Raw genomic sequence first — 18,337 nt, 5'->3', positions numbered from 1 at the left:
AGCAAACCCCAGGAAACGTTGTAGTGCCTTAAGATTCTCTGGCCGATCCCACTCAAGAACTGCCCGCACTTTCCCAGGGTCCATACGAAAACCGGACGCTGAAACCAGGAAGCCTAAAAACTGGAGTTCCTGTACGGCGAACACACACTTTTCCCATTTGGCATACAGTTTATTATCCCGCAAGATCTGTAACACCTGCCTAACGTGCTCCTGATGAGACACCAGATCCGGCGAGTAAATTAAGATATCATCCAGATATATGACAACAAACTGTCCCACCAGGCGGCGAAAAATGTCATTAACAAAGTGTTGGAACACCGCCGGGGCATTAGTCAGACCGAATGGCATGACAAGGTTCTCATAATGCCCCTCCGGAGTGTTAAACGCCGTCTTCCACTCATCCCCCTCCTTCATCCTAATCAGATTGTACTCCCCCCTGAGATCCAACTTAGAGAACCATTTGGCGCCCACGATCTGATTAAAGAGATCGGGAATAAGTGGGAGCGGATACGGATCTCGGACCGTAATCCGATTAAGTTCACGGAAATCCAGGCAAGGGCGTAGGCCTCCATCTTTCTTCTTAACAAAGAAGAACCCCGCAGCCACCGGTGAAGATGAAGGTCTAATATGCCCCTTAGCCAGACTTTCTGAAATATAATCCTTCATGGCCTGCCTCTCAGGACCAGAAAGGTTATACAACCTAGCTTTAGGTAACTTGGCCTCAGGGAGCAGTTTTACAGAACAGTCATACTCGCGATGAGGAGGTAGTTCCTGACACCCTTTCTCCGAGAATACATCCTCAAAGTCCGCCAGAAATGGAGGTAAGACCCAAGGAGTAACCGCACCGATGACCGTGTTCATGCAGTTTTTATTACAGAATTTACTCCATTGGCTTATCTCTCTGGTTTGCCAATTAATAACCGGGTTATGCTTAGTTAACCAAGGAAGGCCCAACACTATAGGAGTGGGAAGACCCTCCAACACGTAGCAAGACAACAGTTCTTTATGTATCGCCCCCACTTGAAGTTTTACGTCATGCACAGCTTGCAAAAAACTTCCCTGACCGAGAGGCCTGGCATCGATCGAGAATATGGGGATGGGTTTAGCCAACTCACTCAATCGCATACCTTGAACCCGGGCAAACCGAGCATCAACCAGATTAGCCCCGGCCCCACTATCCAGAAGAACAGATATCCTCTCAGTTCTCGTACCCACCACCACCTCCGCCGGTACGAGAAACTGAGACGAACCTAGGGACGAAATACCTACTCCCAGATTGCCGTCCACCACACAACCTGGGATCAACAGTTTTCCGACGACTCTTCACTCTGCAGGGGACGGGATGGACACCCCCCAATAAAATGTCCCTTTCTCCCGCAGAAGAAACACCTTCCTGTCTTATGGCGCACCACCGGTCCCCTCCCCCGAAATGATGTCCCTCCTAATTGCATAGGCTCCTCTGGACTGACCAGGGGAACCACCATATGAGGGGACCTTGTAGGAGGTGGAGTCATCACAGGGGGTAGAGTTATCCCGCACCTCTCCCGAAGCCGTCTGTCAACGCGAATAGCAAGGGCCATAGCGGCTTCCAGTGACGCGGGAGAGTCATACTGTGCCAACACATCCTGTAATTTGTCGGATAAACCTTGACAAAACTGGTTCCTAAGAGCCGGGTCATTCCACTGGGTGTCCGTGGCCCACCTACGGAACTCCAAACAGAATTCCTCCGCCGGACGATCTCCCTGCTGAATCCTACGTAACTTAGACTCAGCAAGGGAGATCCGATCTGGGTCATCATATACGAGTCCCAGAGCAGCGAAAAACCTATCCACTGACTGGAGAGCCGGGGAGCCCGGGGGAAGAGAGAACGCCCAAGATTGTGGGTCCCCTTGTAGGAGCGAGATGACAATTCCCACCCTTTGTTCTTCACTCCCCGATGACCGAGGCCGCAGCCGAAAGTACAACTTGCATGCCTCCCGGAAAACAAAAAACTTGTCCCGCCCCTCAGTGAACCTGTCAGGGAGAGCTACTTTAGGTTCTGGTCCGGCTTGCTCCTGAGGATACAAAACCTTGGACCTAACGTCCGCCAGCTCCATGGACAAACTCTGCAACTGCCGAGCTAGACCGGCTACTGGATCCATGGTAGCTGGAGAAAAACTAAGTGGTCGGTGAAAATGTCACGCTGTCTCTGTATACTGGAGGTAGGGGGCCTAAGCTGACCCTAAGCTGGGGCCCTGACTAATCCCTCAACCTGGAGTTACTGTTAAAGGTACAGAGGTCCAGGCCGCCAGCGTAACCCCTACCTCCTGAGGATCCCTGCACCTAAGTAATCTAGTCCTGAGAAGGACCCCGATCACAACAAAAGGGGACAAGTAATAATATGCCCACACACAGTACTTAGACGAACGAGACAGTACAAGGGAAAAACCAAAACCACCTTGCATACAAAAACTACACAACTACAACAGAGGGAACACCAACGGGAAAGGAGATAAATGATAAAGCGAGGAAGGGAAAAAACTCTCCGAATACACTTATCTCTGAAACTCCAAATACCACGATCCGCTCTGTTAGTCTGCATGAAATGCTTTCACCGACACTTCCCTAACAGACCAGCAGGCATTTGAAGGAGTCTCACTACAGCAGCATTGATTGCAGCTGGGCGAGGCTGGACCTCGTCTAGCACAGAGAGAGAGAGAATTAACTCCCTCACTGCCGAAAAACACAAAGCACCAAAAAGTCAGCTGCGAGAAGTCAGGCTGTGTAATCGTGACGATCTTCGTGGCGACACACCCGTGACAGTGGCCTGGGTGTCAGAGATGTTTCCAGGGGTCTTCCCTATGCTGTTCCCATGTCTTTTCAGCACTGTATGCATGTGTCACACAGCACATGGCCAGATAAGATTGTAAAATGTTAAAATGACATTTCCCGGTGAATGCATTTGTCACGGTTGAAAGCAATACAAAAGTGCAAAAACACATAAAAAATGCTACTTGTGAACATAGCCCAAGGTGTGGAGGAGTGTTTTTTGGGGGGGTTATTTATTTTACCTTATACACAAGTCTTTACCCTGGAAAGGAACTTCCTTAACATATTTCAAAGGAAAACCGTGTCAGTTTCGTGTTTGAACGTTTTATTGTGAGCCCGTAAAAGTGGCTTAATACCTCTGACCACGTTGTTGACAGCAGTGACCTGGGGGTCAGAAATGCTTCCTGGGGCGAACCCCATGCTGTCCCCATGTCATTTGAGCACTGTCACTATCGTTTTAGCCTTTCTACAGACTGCCGGGGGTGCCGCCGCAAAAATGCTCGGGTCTCCCATAGACTAACATTGGGCTCGTTGCTCGGGTCGAGCACCCGAGTATCACGGTGAGCTCGGCCCGAGCTTTGAGCACCCGAGCATTTTAGTGCTCGCTCAACGCTAGTTACGAGTGAAGGAGGGTGATGATGGAAAACTGCTTTCAACACTCCGGTAGGTCATTTTGAGAATCTGGTGATGCCTTTTGGTCTTACAAATGCACCTGCATTTTTTCAGAACCTTATTAATGACATCCTGAGACCTTTGATTGGTAAGAATGTAGTTGTATATTTGGATGACATTTTGATTTATTCACCAGATCTAGAGTCCCATTGGCAGAGTGTACGTGAAGTTTTGCAGTTATTGAGTGATAATTCACTCTTTGCTAAGCTGGAGAAATGTGAGTTCGCTGTGCAGAAAATTAGTTTTTTGGGCTACATTGTCTCCAGCGAGGGCTTTGAGATGGACCTGGTGAAGGTTCAGGCTGTGCAGGAATGGCCTAGGCCTAATGGTTTGAAATCTATACAGAGATTTTTGGGTTTTGCCAATTATTACAGGAAATTCATTAAGAATTTTTCTGTAATTGTTAAGCCTCTAACCGATCTCACCAGGAAAGGTGCGAATATGGTCCAGTGGACTACTGAGGCCAGTGAAGCGTTTAAGTATCTCAAAGAGAGGTTTAGTTCAGCCCCTATCCTTATGCAGCCTAATGAGACCAAGCCTTTTTTGGTCGAGGTCAATGCTTCATCGGTGGGGGTCGGAGCAGTTTTGTCTCAGGAGAACAGGGATGGAGTACATCCTTGAGCCTTCTTTTCGAAAAAAAATTCGGAAACCGAACTGAATTATGATGTTAGAAATCAGGAGTTGCTGGCTATTAAACTCGCGTTTGAACATTGGCGTCATTTTTTGGAAGGCGCTAGATTTACTATTCAGGTGTTCACAGATCATAAGAATTTGATCTATCTGGATGCTACCAAGCGCTTGAATGCCCGTCAAGCTAGGTGGGCACTTTTTTTTTCTCGGTTTCATTTTTCTGTTACCTATATCCCTGGTACTAAGAATGTTAAAGCAGATGCTTTATCTCGCAGCTTCTCTCCTACGGTCGGTGCCGAGGAGGAGGAGAGCATTTTGCAGAAAGGAGTTGTGGTGGCGGCATTGGACTCCGTTTTGGAGAATGGGATTCTGAAAGCTCAAGATGATGCTCCATCTAACACTCCCCATGGGAGGTTGTTCGTGCCTAGAAACTTTAGCAGAGATTTGTTTGTGGAGTGTCATGAGTCTCGGTTGGCAGTTCATTCAGGAATTTTGGAGACTAAGAGACTTATCAGTCGCAGTTTTTGGTGGCTTGGATGGCAGAAGGAAGTCATCAAGTGGGTGCGTCAATGTACGGTGTGTGCTAGGTCAAAGGCTTCACATACTCCTGCTGCGGGGTTGCTTTGCCCTCTGAAGGTTCCTAGTGCGCCTTGGACGCATCTCACAATGGATTTTATTACTGATCTTCCTGTGTCCAAGGGTTTTACTGTCATCTGGGTGGTCGTGGACCGTTTTAGTAAGATGTGTCATTTGGTTCCATTCATTAAGTTGCCCTGCGCCAAGACACTCGCTAAGGCGTTTGTTAAGGAGATTGTCAAGCTTCATGGCATTCCCACGCATATTGTTTCTGATAGAGGACCTCAGTTTGTGGCTCGCTTCTGGCATGATTTTTGTGACATTTGTCATTTTCGTCTGGGTATCATCCTGAGTCTAATGGACAGACTGAAAGAAAGAACCAGGATGTTGAACAGTTTTTGCGTTGTGTTCTCCATTTTTTTGCTGTACTGGGAGACATCCGTCTTTTGGTTCATTCTACAAATTTGGGTCAGCGGTGCCGAAGGAGGAGAATTTTTCCGGTGATTTGGAGAGAGTTTGGACTAATCTACAGTACAGACCTAAAGTTTGGACACACCTTCTCATTTAAAGATTTTTTCTGTATTTTCATGACTATAAAAATTGTACATTCACACTGAAGGCATCAAAACTATGAATTAACACATGTGGAGTTATATAGTTAACAAAAAAGTGTGAAACAACTGAAAATATGTCTTATATTCTAGGTTCTTCAAGGTAGCCACCTTTTGTTTTGATGACTGCTTTGCACACACTTGGCATTCTCTTGATGAGCTTCAAGAGGTAGTCATCGGAAATGGTCTACCAACAATCTTGAAGGAGTTCCCAGAGATGCTTAGCACTTGTTGGCCCTTTTGCCTTCACTCTGCGGTCCAGCTCACCCCAAACCATCTCGATTGGGTTCAGGTCTGGTGACTGTGGAGGCCAGGTCATCTGGCGTAGCACCCCATCACTCTCCTTCTTGGTCAAATAGCCCTTACACAGCCTGGAGGTGTGTTTGAAGTCATTGTCCTGATGAAAAATAAATGATGGTCCAACTGAACACAAACCGGATGGAATATCATGCCGCTGCAAGATGCTGTGGTAGCCATGTTGGTTCAGTATGCCTTCAATTTTGAATAAATCCCCAACAGTGTCACCAGTAAAGCACCCCCACACCATCACACTTCCTCTTCCATGCTTCACGGTGGGAACCTGGCATGTAGAGTCCATCCGTTCACCTTTTCTGCGTCGCCCAAAGACACTGTGGTTGGAACCAAAGATCTCAAATTTGGACTCATCAGACCAAAGCAGATTTCCACTGGTCTAATGTCCATTCCTTGTGTTCTTTAGCCCAAACAAGTCTCTTCTGCTTGTTGCCTGTCCTTAGCCGTGGTTTCCTAGCAGCTATTTTACCATGAAGGCCTGCTGCACAAAGTCTCCTCTTAACAGTTGTTGAAGAGATGTGTCTGCTGCTAGAACTCTGTGTGGCATTGACCTGGTCTCCAATCTGAGCTGCTGTTAACCTGCGATTTCTGAGGCTGATGACTTGGATAAACTTAGCCTCAGAAGCAGAGGTGACTCTTGGTCTTCCTTTCCTGGGGTGGTCCTCATGTGAGCTAGTTTCTTTGTAGCGCTTGATGGCTTTTGCAACTTCACTTGGGGACACTTTCAAAGTTTTCCCAATTTTTCACACTGGCTGACCTTCATTTCTTAAAGTAATGATGACCACTTGTTTTTCTTTACTTAGAATTTGTATTATGGCAAGAAAAAAGCAGCTAACAGTCTATTCAGTAGGACTATCAGCTGTGTTTCCACCTGACTTCTGCACAACACAACTAATGGTCCCAACCCTATTTATAAGGTTAGAAATCCCACTTATTAAACCTGACAGGGCACACCTGTGAAGTGAAAACCATTTCCGGTGACTACCTCTTGAAGCTCATCAAGAGAATGCCAAGAGTGTGCAAAGCAGTCATCAAAGCAAAAGGTGACTACTTTGAAGAACCTAGAATATAAGACATATTTCAGTTGTTTCACACTTTTTTGTTAAGTATATAATTCCACATGTGTTAATTCATAGTTTTGATGCCTTCAGTGTGAATGTACAATTTTCATAGTCATGAAAATGCAGAAAAAATGAGAAGGTGTGTCCAAACTTTTGGTCTGTACTGTACGTTGCAACCTTCAAGAGGCTAACAAGAAGTCCAAGAAGTATTTTGACAGGAAACATAAGGAGGTTTTGTTTACTGTGGGTGACATGGTTTGGTTGTCCTCAAAGAACCTGTGGTTGAGGATTCCCTCTAAAAAACTGGGTCCTAAGTTTGTGGGTCCGTTTAAAGTGCTTCAGGTTGTTAACCCGTCTGCGGTTAGGTTGGATTTCCTTACTTCCTGGAAGATTAATCCTGTGTTTCATGTTTCCTTGTTGAAAAAGGCTGATGTATCAGATAGGGATTGCACTGTCACAGCTCCTCCTGTGGTGGAAGACAGCGAATATGAAATTTCTCATATCTTGAATTCTAGATGGCATAGTGGGAGATTACAGTATCTTGTCTCCTTGAAGGGTTTCGGTCCCGAAGATAACTCCTGGATAAGAGTGGATGATGTCTCTGCTCCTAGGCTTGTTAGAGCTTTCCACAGGAGGTTTACGGATAGGCCCGGGCCTGGAGGATCCGGAGGATCCTCATAAAAGAGGGGGTACTGTTAGAACCCTGCTGTTTGTTTTTTCCATCTTGTGTTTTGCGGTCACATGACCACCTGCCTTTATATTCCAGCTCCGCCCTTCTGGCTGTTCTGGACTTCAGTGTTGTTTGACTGTTTTTCTAGCCAGGTGCTTCGGTGCCTGTCTCTGTCAGTTCGCTTGGTCCTTCTGGGACCTCTTGTACCTTTTTGTCTGTTTGTCTTTTTGTGTTCTGCAACAACTTCTCTGTTTAGGAGGTGTCCCATTTTTGTACCAGTCCTTAGTTCTTTAAGGGGCCCCTCCCCTTATGCTATAGGTCTTCGTTCAGACTAGCCGAGGACTAAGGCGGGTCTGTTCGCTAGGAACAGGCAGCCCGCTACATCGTAGGGATTCAGCTTAGTCTTAATGTAGGGACAGCTTTCCCCTATCTTTCCTTAGTACATGTTGCAGATCATAACAATTACTCTCTGACCGAATGAAAGTGGACCTCACCATGGGGCTAAGAGCAGGCATTTTTCTGTATGCAAAAGTGTCCCATTAAAGGGGGCAAGGAAAGCACAAATTATGCCAATGTTTAGATCTTTGTAGTAGAGAAGGGAAATGTGAAGAGCCAATACATAAGCCTTACCCTATTTTCTGTTATAAAAGTTGGTTAATTTTACATATGTTTTACTTAATTTGCTCTCCTTCCTCAATTAAAAGGGGCGTCAGATGATAAATTCCCATTTTTTATATATTTATGTTGCCAGTGACCAAAAAAAACAAGTTATAGACACGTATCTCTTAATACTTACCAGTCTGCTTGAAGCGAATGCTATTGGATTCGTAGAGTTTGATTGTAGACAGATAAAATGGAGCCCAGAGGAATGTGTGGTGAACATAAATTTTCCATCCGGTCCATACAATTTTGATAGTAATACCTGTAAATTACCAAATGTAAATATATTTAAGACATATAGAGTTGGTAGAAATGTATGTAAGAAAGCCATTTAGGACTGGGTTAAATCTTAGCACTGCAGGTCTTAATTAGATGCACATGGCTAGCTTTGACAAGAACCAGAGCCTGTGTTCACTTGGAAGCTCTCAGTCTGATGAGGCTATTGAGCAGAGTAGAGTGTATTGAAGCTAGTGAGAGACCAGCCAAAATGTGAGCTTTAGCCGGAAGAGAGACAGGCCAGAGTCTCTCTCTGGATGGACACTGCATGAGTCAGCTCGGAAAGCTGAGCAGTCTGTGTGTTGAAGCTGCAGAGTAACGTGTAGAAGCTGCAGCCTGTGCAGTGTGAACTGTGTATATGGTATTGAACACTTCTGTTTGGTGTTGGAAGCTGCTAGAGCTCAGGCTGAAGGACTGTACCTTTTCTGTGTGTAAAGTTTGCACTGGGAAAAAGGCCTGTAATGTGTCCTGGTGAGCCCGCACTGACATATATGTGCCTGCTAAATGAACTATTTATTTGCTGTGATACCTTTGTGCCCAGAAGAGGCTGTTTTAGTTTTGAATCCCTTGAAGATTTATGAAAGTAATAGAACTGCATGCAGGGCCGGCGTCAGCACCCGGCGCACCCGGGCAAGTGCCGGGACCCTGAGCAGGCAGAGAGGCCCACTACCATTGGGCACCCGCCGCGCTATGGGACCCGTGAGCGGTGCGGTGCCGGTGTCAGCGCCCACCACCCCCCCCCCGGTTGCTCAGGGCCCCGGCAGCCGGCACAATACTTACCCCTCCCCGTGCCTCCGCAGCGCCTTCCGCGTCCTCTGACTGTGATGTCTCAGGTCAGAGGGCGCGGTGATGTCTTTACACTGCGCGCGCTCTCTCCTGACCTGTCACAGTGCAGAGCGGGAAGCCGCGGGTGACGCTGGAGTCCGGAGCAGCGCCAGCAGCAGGTAAGAAGTGAGGTGAGTATTGGATTTTTTTATTTTTTTAATGTATGGGGGCATGGGGCATTATATGGTGGGGGTGTGTGTGACATCCTCCATGGGGCATTATAAGGGAGGGGGGGTGTGTGACATCCTGCATGGGGCATTAATTATAAGGTGAGGGGGGGTGCGACATCCTGCATGGGGCATTATAAGAGGGGGAGGGGGGAAGTCACATCCTGCATGCGGCATTATAAGGGGGGGGGTGACATCCTGCATGGGGCATTATAAGGGGGGGGTGACATCCTGCATGGGGCATTATAAGGATGGTGGGTATGTGACATACTGCATAGGGTATTATAAGGAGGGTGGGTGTGTGACATACTGCATGGGGCATTATAAGGGAGGGGGTGGTCTGACATCCTGCATGGGGCATTAAAGGGGGGGGAGTGACATCCTGCAAGGAACATTATATGGGGTGGGAGAGGTGACATCCTGCATGGGACATTATATGGAGGGGGGAGAGGTGACATTCTGCATAGGGCATTAAAAGGGGGGGAGGGGTGATGTCCTGCATGGGGCATTATAAGGAGGGTGGGTATGTCACATACTGCATAGGGCATTATAAGGAGGGTGGGTGTGTGACATACTGCATGGGGCATTATAAGGGAGGGGGTGGTCTGACATCCTGCATGGGGCATTATAAGGAGGGTGGGTATGTGACATACTGCATAGGGCATTAAAAGGGGGGGGTGACATCCTGCATGGGGCATTATAAGGAGGATGACATCCTGCATGGGGCATTATAAGGGGGGAACAGCCTGCATTGAGCGTTATATGGGGGCCAGTATTTTGTATGGAGCGTTATATGGGGACCAGTATCCTGTATGGAGCGTTATAAGGGGACCAGTGTCCTGTATGGAGCTTTATATGGGGACTAGTATCCTGTATGGAGCTTTTTATGGGGGCCAGTATTCTGTATGGAGCGTTATATGGGGACCAGTATCCTGTATGGAGCGTTATATGGGGACCAGTATCCTGTATGGAGCTTTATATGGGGACCAGTATCCTGTATGGAGCATTTTATGGGGGCCAGTATTCTGTATGGAGCTTTATATGGGGACCAGCATCCTGTATGGAGCGTTATATGGGGGTCAGTATCCTGTATGGGGCATTATATGGGGGCTAGTATCCTGTATGGAGCATTATATGGGGACCAGTATCCTGTATGGAGCATTTTATGGGGGTCAGTATCCTGTATGGAGCATTATATGGGGTCCATTATACTGTATGGAGGACTATACTGTCCGGTCTGCACTGTGCGCTGCGAGGATTCGCCAGTTTCTGAGCTATTGTAGAATTTACAATAGATATCACTCATGTAATGTAAGAAGTGAAATCTTTGCATTGTACTATATATATATATTTCTCTGCGGTATCTGTGCATCATGAATCGTGGTATGTGCTAAAGGGGCCCACTGAGACTCTTTCGCCCAGGGCCCACAAAAACCTGGAGCCGGCCCTGACTGCATGTTTGGACCAAACCACATTGCCTGTGTGAATGCTACCTAATGCCTACCTCAAAGCACGAATCTCTACCATAACAATTAATCCAATATCCCTTATAAAAAGAAACAAAACAGTGCCACTCTTGTCTTTAGGTTGTGTCTGGTATTGAAGCATTTATTCAAATGGGAATGAGCGGTTGTACAATACGAGACACATTTTATCGTAAAGATGGGACTAATTTTTTTTTTAACCATTTCAGTTCTTTCTTGAAATAAAAAGAAATACCACTGTGCACTGGGCAAATTGCAATGTTTACCTCTTCATTTGGAGCTTTGACAGTCACAACCATTCCCAAGCCAGGAGCAGAGGGGAGGAAGTCATGTTGGCTCATGTCCCACTTTTGTAACTTGTAGCGGCCTTAAAAAAAATAAAACATAAAGAGCCTGTATTTCGTCTTCAGGTAATTTACTATTCTGTAGAGAATGAAGGAAGTACTAAACATGCAGCAAGAGATGATGACATCACTGAACAAGCCTGTGATGTCACTTAAAGGGACTGTCTGGTTTAGAAAACATCGGTTCAGTTACCTTTAAGGAGGAGGAATGTACAAAGAATATTTCTTGTTCTGGAGGACTCATGTTTTAGAAAGATGTAATACCTTATTTTTCCTGTGGTGGCACTGTAGGTAATATTAACACTTACTGATGGGTTTTACTATATAATACAGTGTAATATTGTAATAAAAAATGATGGTCATAACTGGACAACTCATTTAGTGTGGAAGGTAATTTGAATGTATGTAGTATGTATGTTCAGAAGAAGACAGAAGAGGCTTATAACCACCTCTGTGTTCTCCAGCAATCTCATGGCAGAGCTGCTGAGTCTTAACAGACTCATACCAGGCTGCTAGTAAGAAAAGTCACAACATGGGGCTGTCTTCCTCTGTTGCTTATGCACAAGTGGGTGTCTCAGTTACGCTGGAGAACAGCTCAGTAAATACGCATTTCAATAGTTAATGATTAGTGATGAGCGAGCACTAAAATGCTTGGGTACTCGTTGTTCGAGTCGAGCACATTAGAATGCTGGAGTGCTCGGACCGAGTAATGAGCCCAATGTAAGTCTATGGGAAACTCGAGCATTTTTCAGGTGGCTCCCCCCTGCGGTCTGCAGAAGGGCTAAAAATTGCCCAAATCGATGGGAACAGTGCTCAAATGACATGGGAACAGCATGGGGAAGACCCCTGGAAGCATTTCTGACTCCCAGGTCACTGCTGTCAACAATGTTGTCATAGGTATTACGCCACTTTTACGAACTCACAATAAAACATACAAAAACGAAACAAAAAAAAAAAAAAAAAAAGGAACATCCTTTCCAGGGTAATGACTTGTATATAAGGCAAAATAAATAACCAAAAACAAAAATGCTCCTCCACACCTTGGGCTATGTTCACACATAGCGTTTTTGCACTTTTGCATTGCTTTCAACCAAGACAAATGCATTCATCAGGAAATGTCATTTTAACATTTTACAACCTTATCTGGCAATGTGGTGTGTGACACATCATCAGACACATCCTGTTTCATTTATGATGGAGGGACTATGAAAGTCACAAAGCCTATTTTTATAGGGCCATCAGGCGCCCTCACTATTCTTAAAGGGCCAGCAGTCGACCCTCGCTATTGATAGAGAGCCATCAGCCGGCTATGCTTTGTTGTTCCCATTATTAACGAATGGGTCTCCTGTACTGTTATTGCGTATGCAGTGACTGAAACAGCTGCCAAAAATTTGGAGGAACTCCAATGCCCCTTGCAAGAGATGTAAAGGTCGGAGGGCCTCCTGCAAAAAATGCTCCCATTATTAGGAAGTGTGTCTCCAATATACTGCCTATGCAGTGAAGCAACGGCTGCCAAAAATTTGGAGGAACGCCAATGCCCCTTGCAAGAGACGTAGAGGTCGGAGGGCCTCCTGACAACAATGTTCCCATTATTAGGAAGTGTGTCTCCCATAATGTTTGCCTATGCATTGAAGCAACGGCTGCCAAAAATTTAGAGGCACTCCAAAGCCCCTTGCAAGAGAGGTAGAGGTCGGAGGGCCTCCTGCAAAAAATGCTCCCATTATTAGGAAGACTTGTACTCTGTTGTGCTGGTGCACGAGCTGGTGCAAAAAATGTGTGAAAGGACTCCCAGAAATTGCTTCTATCACTTACTCTGCTGCTGTTGCTGCTAATGTTTTGGCGTTGACGAACTGACGTGCTGGAGGTTGAAAGACTACAGCTGCGATGCACACTGTGTGCCTCACTGTTATCTTAGGGAAAACCTCTATTAAGATTGCTTAAAAGCTTGTTTTGATACTCCAATATAAGCGGATCCCTTTCCAGGGCAGGAAGCATCTGGCAAAATTGACTCTTATAACGTGGATCTAACAGAGTGGCAACCCAGTATTCAGCATTATTTAGAATCTTAACTATACGGGGATCATGTTGCAGATAGTGCATCAAGAAGGCACTCATATGTCGGGTTCTTCTAGGAGGTCCCAAGCCAGGCTGTATTGTGGGCTGCATAACACTGATGCTTGTTTCCTCCGTCCCCTCCTGCCAACCACGTTCAAACGAGAGGGGATAATTATCCTCTTCATCCTCTGACAACTGCTCGCCCATCCCATCTTCCTCCTCCATTAGTTCCTCAGCTCTTGCACCTTCACTAACAGTTTGCCTAGTATCACCAAACCACCTCGATCGCTGTAATCCACCGTCACTTGGCATCCGCCTGTGTGATGACAGTCTAGAAATTTGAGACATCGGTATCCCTTCTGCATCCTCCTCTTCTTCTGGGGCCACCACCTCCTGCCACAGGAAGTGAGCACACAGCTTCCGTACTTTGTGAAGCAGCTCATTCAGGCCAGGATAGTGGCGGAGAAATCGCTGTACCACTAGGTTGAGGATGTGAGCCATGCAAGGCACGTGTGTGAGCTTGCCTCGGCCTAGGGCCGCTAACAGGTTTGCACCGTTATCGCACATGGCCTTCCGTGGCTCTAGGTTCAGCGGAGATAGCCATTGCTCAAACTGAGCCTGGAGAGCTGTCCACAACTCTTCACCTGTATGACTGAAATCTCCAAGGCATATTAATTTTAAGACTGCCTGATTACGGTGAGCCCTGACTTCGCAGTACGGAGGTGGTGTATATTCGCTGCGCACCCTTGGAACGCGTGTCTCGTTAAGGCTGAGGTTGAGTGCGCAGGTGGAGGCCCTAGAGGAGGAGGAGGACGCAGAAGCAGCTGAGGAAGTGGGAAATACAAAGGTTTCTTCTGCAAGTGTGGCGCCCCTGAGGGTTCGGTTGCCACAGAGGTACTGCATCTCATCCAGGGGTGTGGTATCTCACTCTCAGGTAAGGAAGGAGTACAGCTCGGGACCCTAACACCTGCATCCAACACATACCCACAGTGGGGGTAGGGCGAGATTGCTCCTAAGGGAGAGCACAGTCCCGAGTCCCTAGCTGTTGGGAGGAGCTATGTAGTGGGTGTGGGTGGAGGAAGTAGCTTAGGGGAGCACATGAGAGGAAGGTATATATAGAGAAGCCATCTTGTTTGGTGAGGAAAGAGTTCAGATCAGTCTACAGTAAGAGGAGTTGGGAGCAGGAGCTCTGTAGGAGCTCTGCTCAGGAGGAGGGCCTGAGTAGAGGCCCAGGACTGAAGGAGAAGGAGAGGAGCAGGAAGGGCTCCAGGAACGAGGAAGGGACCCCAGGGGTACGGGCAGTGCTGGAGGCCACCCGTACGCCCAAATCTACCAGGAGGTGGAGGGGTCAGGCCATACAAAGGGGACCGGTCCCTCAACTAGCAGAGCACTTTTATGTCTCAACTAGAAACCGGAGGCTGCAGTATTTCAAGTCCTGCAGCCAACAGTCCATATCAGTCTCACCAAGAAGGTAACTATAGAGGACCCAGGGGACGGAACAGACGTCACCCGACAAGGCCCGCAGGTACCTGATTGGGACACTTGGTATGAGGTGCAGGGAAACGGCCAGAGAAAGAACACACAGAAGGGGGTCCCGCTAAGTACTCTGGAGATATCTGGGGGTGGACTGAACCCCTCCCTGAGTAAGCGCAGCACGACGAGGGAAGTTACATTGGTACCTGTAACTTGGACTGCAATAACCGTGAGTAAAGACCCTGAGGACTGCACTTCACCGTCTCTGTGATTATTATCTGCGCCATCACTCCAGCACTACAACGCCCAGCATTACCTATAACATCTACACTGCTCTGGAGCTAAGCTCTACCTGTGGAGAGCCACACCGGCTTTGTTGCACTAACATCAGCTCCAGAGGACCTGCTCCGCAGCGGCGGCTCCCTTTAGCCGCATACCACACGTGGCGTCACGAACTTTGTACATAAATCCCCTATAAAAATCTCCTTTTGAATGACCGCCCTGGGTCACGGACCGGGTCATCGCCACTGTGACATCTCCCCTAGCAACGACCGGCCCGGCACCGAGTACCCCATGGCCCAGGGGGCGCGTCATCCTTGGCGTCACGAACAGGATATGAACCCACCCGTTATCACCGGGTATTGTGCGCCTAGAGACTGTGTTCTATACTGAATGAGGCGCCCGCCCCAGAAGAACGGGCGCCATTATGTGCGAACCAAAAGACAACAAGAGACAGCCTCCCATCGTGGGCCGGGTCCCAGAATGGCGCCAAAAATGGAGCACGCCCCAAGCAGCAGTGACCATGAACGTGGATGTGTCCATCAAGGTGGGGGAGCTACCCCCAGGTGTGGCCGACAGCAAGTAGCCATGGGACCGCCCCCGAAAGGGGAGAGGAAAAAAGAAGAAAACTGGGAGACAGGGTGTGGTCTCAAAGAGACCAGACAGACCACACCCGGCAGGCAAGATGGAAGGAGGCGAGCCTGGAACTCCAGCCTGTGGCCTGCAGCAAGACAAGATACCTCTTACCTTGGGAGAGGTGATCAGTAAGCTGTCCCTGGAGGATGCGGAGTTCCTCCACGCCGAAATGTGTGAGCTAAGTCAGCGGGTGGGAGAGGCCCAGCAAACAGCCATTGCCGGCTGGAAGAGAGAGGTGCTGGAGAAGATGAGAGCGAGACGGCAGCATGCACCAGAGTCCACCGGCAGCGCCCCAGCCCCGGCGGAGCCTAACCAGGACCAGGAGGCAGAGAGCAGCCCAGGAGTGGCCGCGGGAGCAGGTAGGAAGAGTTTCCCTGTCCCGGGCGCAGACCGCACTGATGTGCTCCTGGGCCCCCTGGCGGCGCCTCCATACCCGGGCGTACACGCTCCCGACTTGCTCCGGGGTCTCCTACACCGGGCGCCTGCTCTGCCGACCAGCTCCGCGATCCCCTGGCGGAATCCCCATACCACCTGGGCGCCTGTTCCGCCGAGCAGCTCCTCGACCCCCTGGCGGAATCCCCATACCCGGGCGCCTGCTCGGCTGACCTGCTCCTGGGCCCCCTGCCAGAGCCACCTGCTCCCGCACCTGAGTGGGCATATGGAGGCCCCACTTATGACTGGTCCGCCAGGAATGAAGACCAGTGGGGAATCCCTCTGATGCCCACACCTGCACCCCCGGTCGCCTGCCCAGGAGGAGAGGAGTTCCGGTGGGATGACCGGGAGGGGGACCTCATGGGGTTCCCGCGGGAGAAGCATGCCCAGGCCCTCCGGAGGGAAGAGCACTGCAGGAGGGAGCTCCTGCAGTTAGAAAAGGAGCAAAATAACCGGCAGGTGCGGTGGGAGCACATGGAGGCCCAAAACATGGCCACCAAGGCCCAGGCCCGCCAGGTAAAGTCCACCACACCCAGTCCCCGTCTAGAGGGGATAGTGGTCAAATTTGACTTGGACACTGGGTGAGGCTTTGTAAGGGAGCCCCACACAGTTAGGGATGTGTTCGTAAACCGGCGGGATGTAGAACCCCATCTACAACAGGGGCATGCCGGCCGAGACCTATATCCCGGTGACTATGTCACATTTACCCGCCACAAGGGCGAGCGCGGGTGGTATGCCCTCCAGGTGTACCGGGTGGCAAAGAAAAGAGACATGCGCCCGCAGCCCCAGGTTGAAGACTAGAGATGAGCGTTGTTCTACTCGAACTGTTCGCCAATCTCAAATTCGAGCTGTTTTGGGTGGTGTTCGAGCCGGTCGGCGAACACGAACAATTTGAGAAAAATTCGGCTGTTCGAGGTTATGTTCGATAACTGTTCGTGCACCAAAATCATAACTGGATTTTTTCTCAGTAATGATGAAAATTAATGTTAATACGCAGTTTGAGTGTACAGCGGGGCGGGGGGAGGGGCAGGGGATGGATCTCTGCAGGAACAATGAAGATCTCCATTTTTTTTTCTCTTTCCCGCATTTGCAGTGGGGAGGTGCAATCTGTCAGCCTATCAGCAGCGCACACACGGAGCGAAGTGCTTTTTTTCACACAAGCAAGGGCATGTGTGATTGGCAGTGTATGTCACATGTCCTTGCCCTATAAGACCAAGCCATTTTCCCCGTCGCCACCATTTTCTCACTGCTGCAGCTGCGTGTTAGACGGCACCGCTGTTGCTGTGTGCGCTATACCTTGTTAATTTCAAGCCAATTTTCGCACAAATATACAGATAGCTTGGGAGTAGGGAATAGTTGTGATTGCAGTCCTTTTAAGGACTAGGTTACAGCATTTCCTACGACTTTTATCAAGCAGGTCTGTGCTCTTAAATAGATCGGTTGTGGGAGTAAAGACTAATTGTAATTGCAGTCCTTTTCAGGACTAGGTTACATGAGTTCCTATCAGTTTTTGCCAGGCAGGTCTGTGCCAGTGCTGTGCAAGTTTTTTTCACAGCATTTGGCTGAATCTAGCAAAGCTAATCCTTTTTGGCCTATTGCAGAGTGTGTTAGTCAGTGGAGTAGCCTATCTGTGTTGCAAGATATACCACCTGTGTATAGAATACCAATTTTTTTACTGCACCTAGTGAAGTAAAATCTTTTGGGCATAGCATCATTCTATTAGTCCATCTATACTGACCTCCATCAGGTTGCAAACTGAATATAATTTTTTTCTGCATCTAGCTCTGAAAAAATATTTGGGCTTCTAGCAGTGTGTGGGACTTGGTCTATTAGTCCATCTATACTGACCTCCATCAGGTTGCAAATTAAAAATAATTTTTTTCTGCATCTAGCTCTGAAAAAATATTTGGGCTTCTAGCAGTGTGTGGGACTTGGTCTATTAGTCTATCTATACTGACCTCCATCAGGTTGCAAATTAAAAATAATTTTTTTCTTCATTTAGCTCTGAAAAAATATTTGGGCTTCTAGCAGTGTGTGGGACTTGTTCTATTAGTCCTTCTATACTGACCTCCAGCAGGTTGCAAATTGAATATAATTTTTTTCTGCATCTAGCTCTGAAAAAATATTTGGGCTTCTAGCGGTGTGTGGGACTTGGTCTATTAGACCATCTATACTGACCTCCATCAGGTTGCAAATTAAAAATAATTTTTTTCTGCATCTAGCTCTGAAAAAATATTTGGGCTTCTAGCGGTGTGTGGGACTTGGTCTATTAGTCCATCTATACTGACCTCCATCAGGTTGCAAATTAAAAATAATTTTTTTCTGCATCTAGCTCTGAAAAAATATTTGGGCTTCTAGCAGTGTGT

At 47.9% G+C, this 18,337-nt stretch overlaps 1 protein-coding gene across 1 annotated transcript in view; it reads right to left on the bottom strand.

The window, feature by feature from the left end:
* Nucleotides 1-18,337, bottom strand: part of LOC141172942 (transmembrane emp24 domain-containing protein 11-like) — a 60,275-nt gene that overhangs the window by 24,428 nt on the left and 17,510 nt on the right. Inside the window, exons 2-3 of the mRNA XM_073657562.1 lie at nucleotides 11,019-11,119; nucleotides 8,137-8,262 (exon numbers count right to left, since the gene is read on the bottom strand). Coding sequence (XP_073513663.1) covers nucleotides 8,137-8,262; nucleotides 11,019-11,119 — 227 coding nt within the window. The remainder of the gene's footprint in view (nucleotides 1-8,136; nucleotides 8,263-11,018; nucleotides 11,120-18,337) is intronic.

Source organism: Phyllobates terribilis, unplaced genomic scaffold, assembly GCF_046119375.1.
Source record: "Phyllobates terribilis strain yellow unplaced genomic scaffold, ASM4611937v1 Scaffold_1__5_contigs__length_1240528914, whole genome shotgun sequence".
In the NCBI taxonomy this organism is placed as follows: domain Eukaryota; kingdom Metazoa; phylum Chordata; class Amphibia; order Anura; family Dendrobatidae; genus Phyllobates; species Phyllobates terribilis.
The sequence above is the reverse complement of the archived record's forward strand: the minus strand, read 5'-3'. Positions and strand labels throughout refer to the sequence as shown.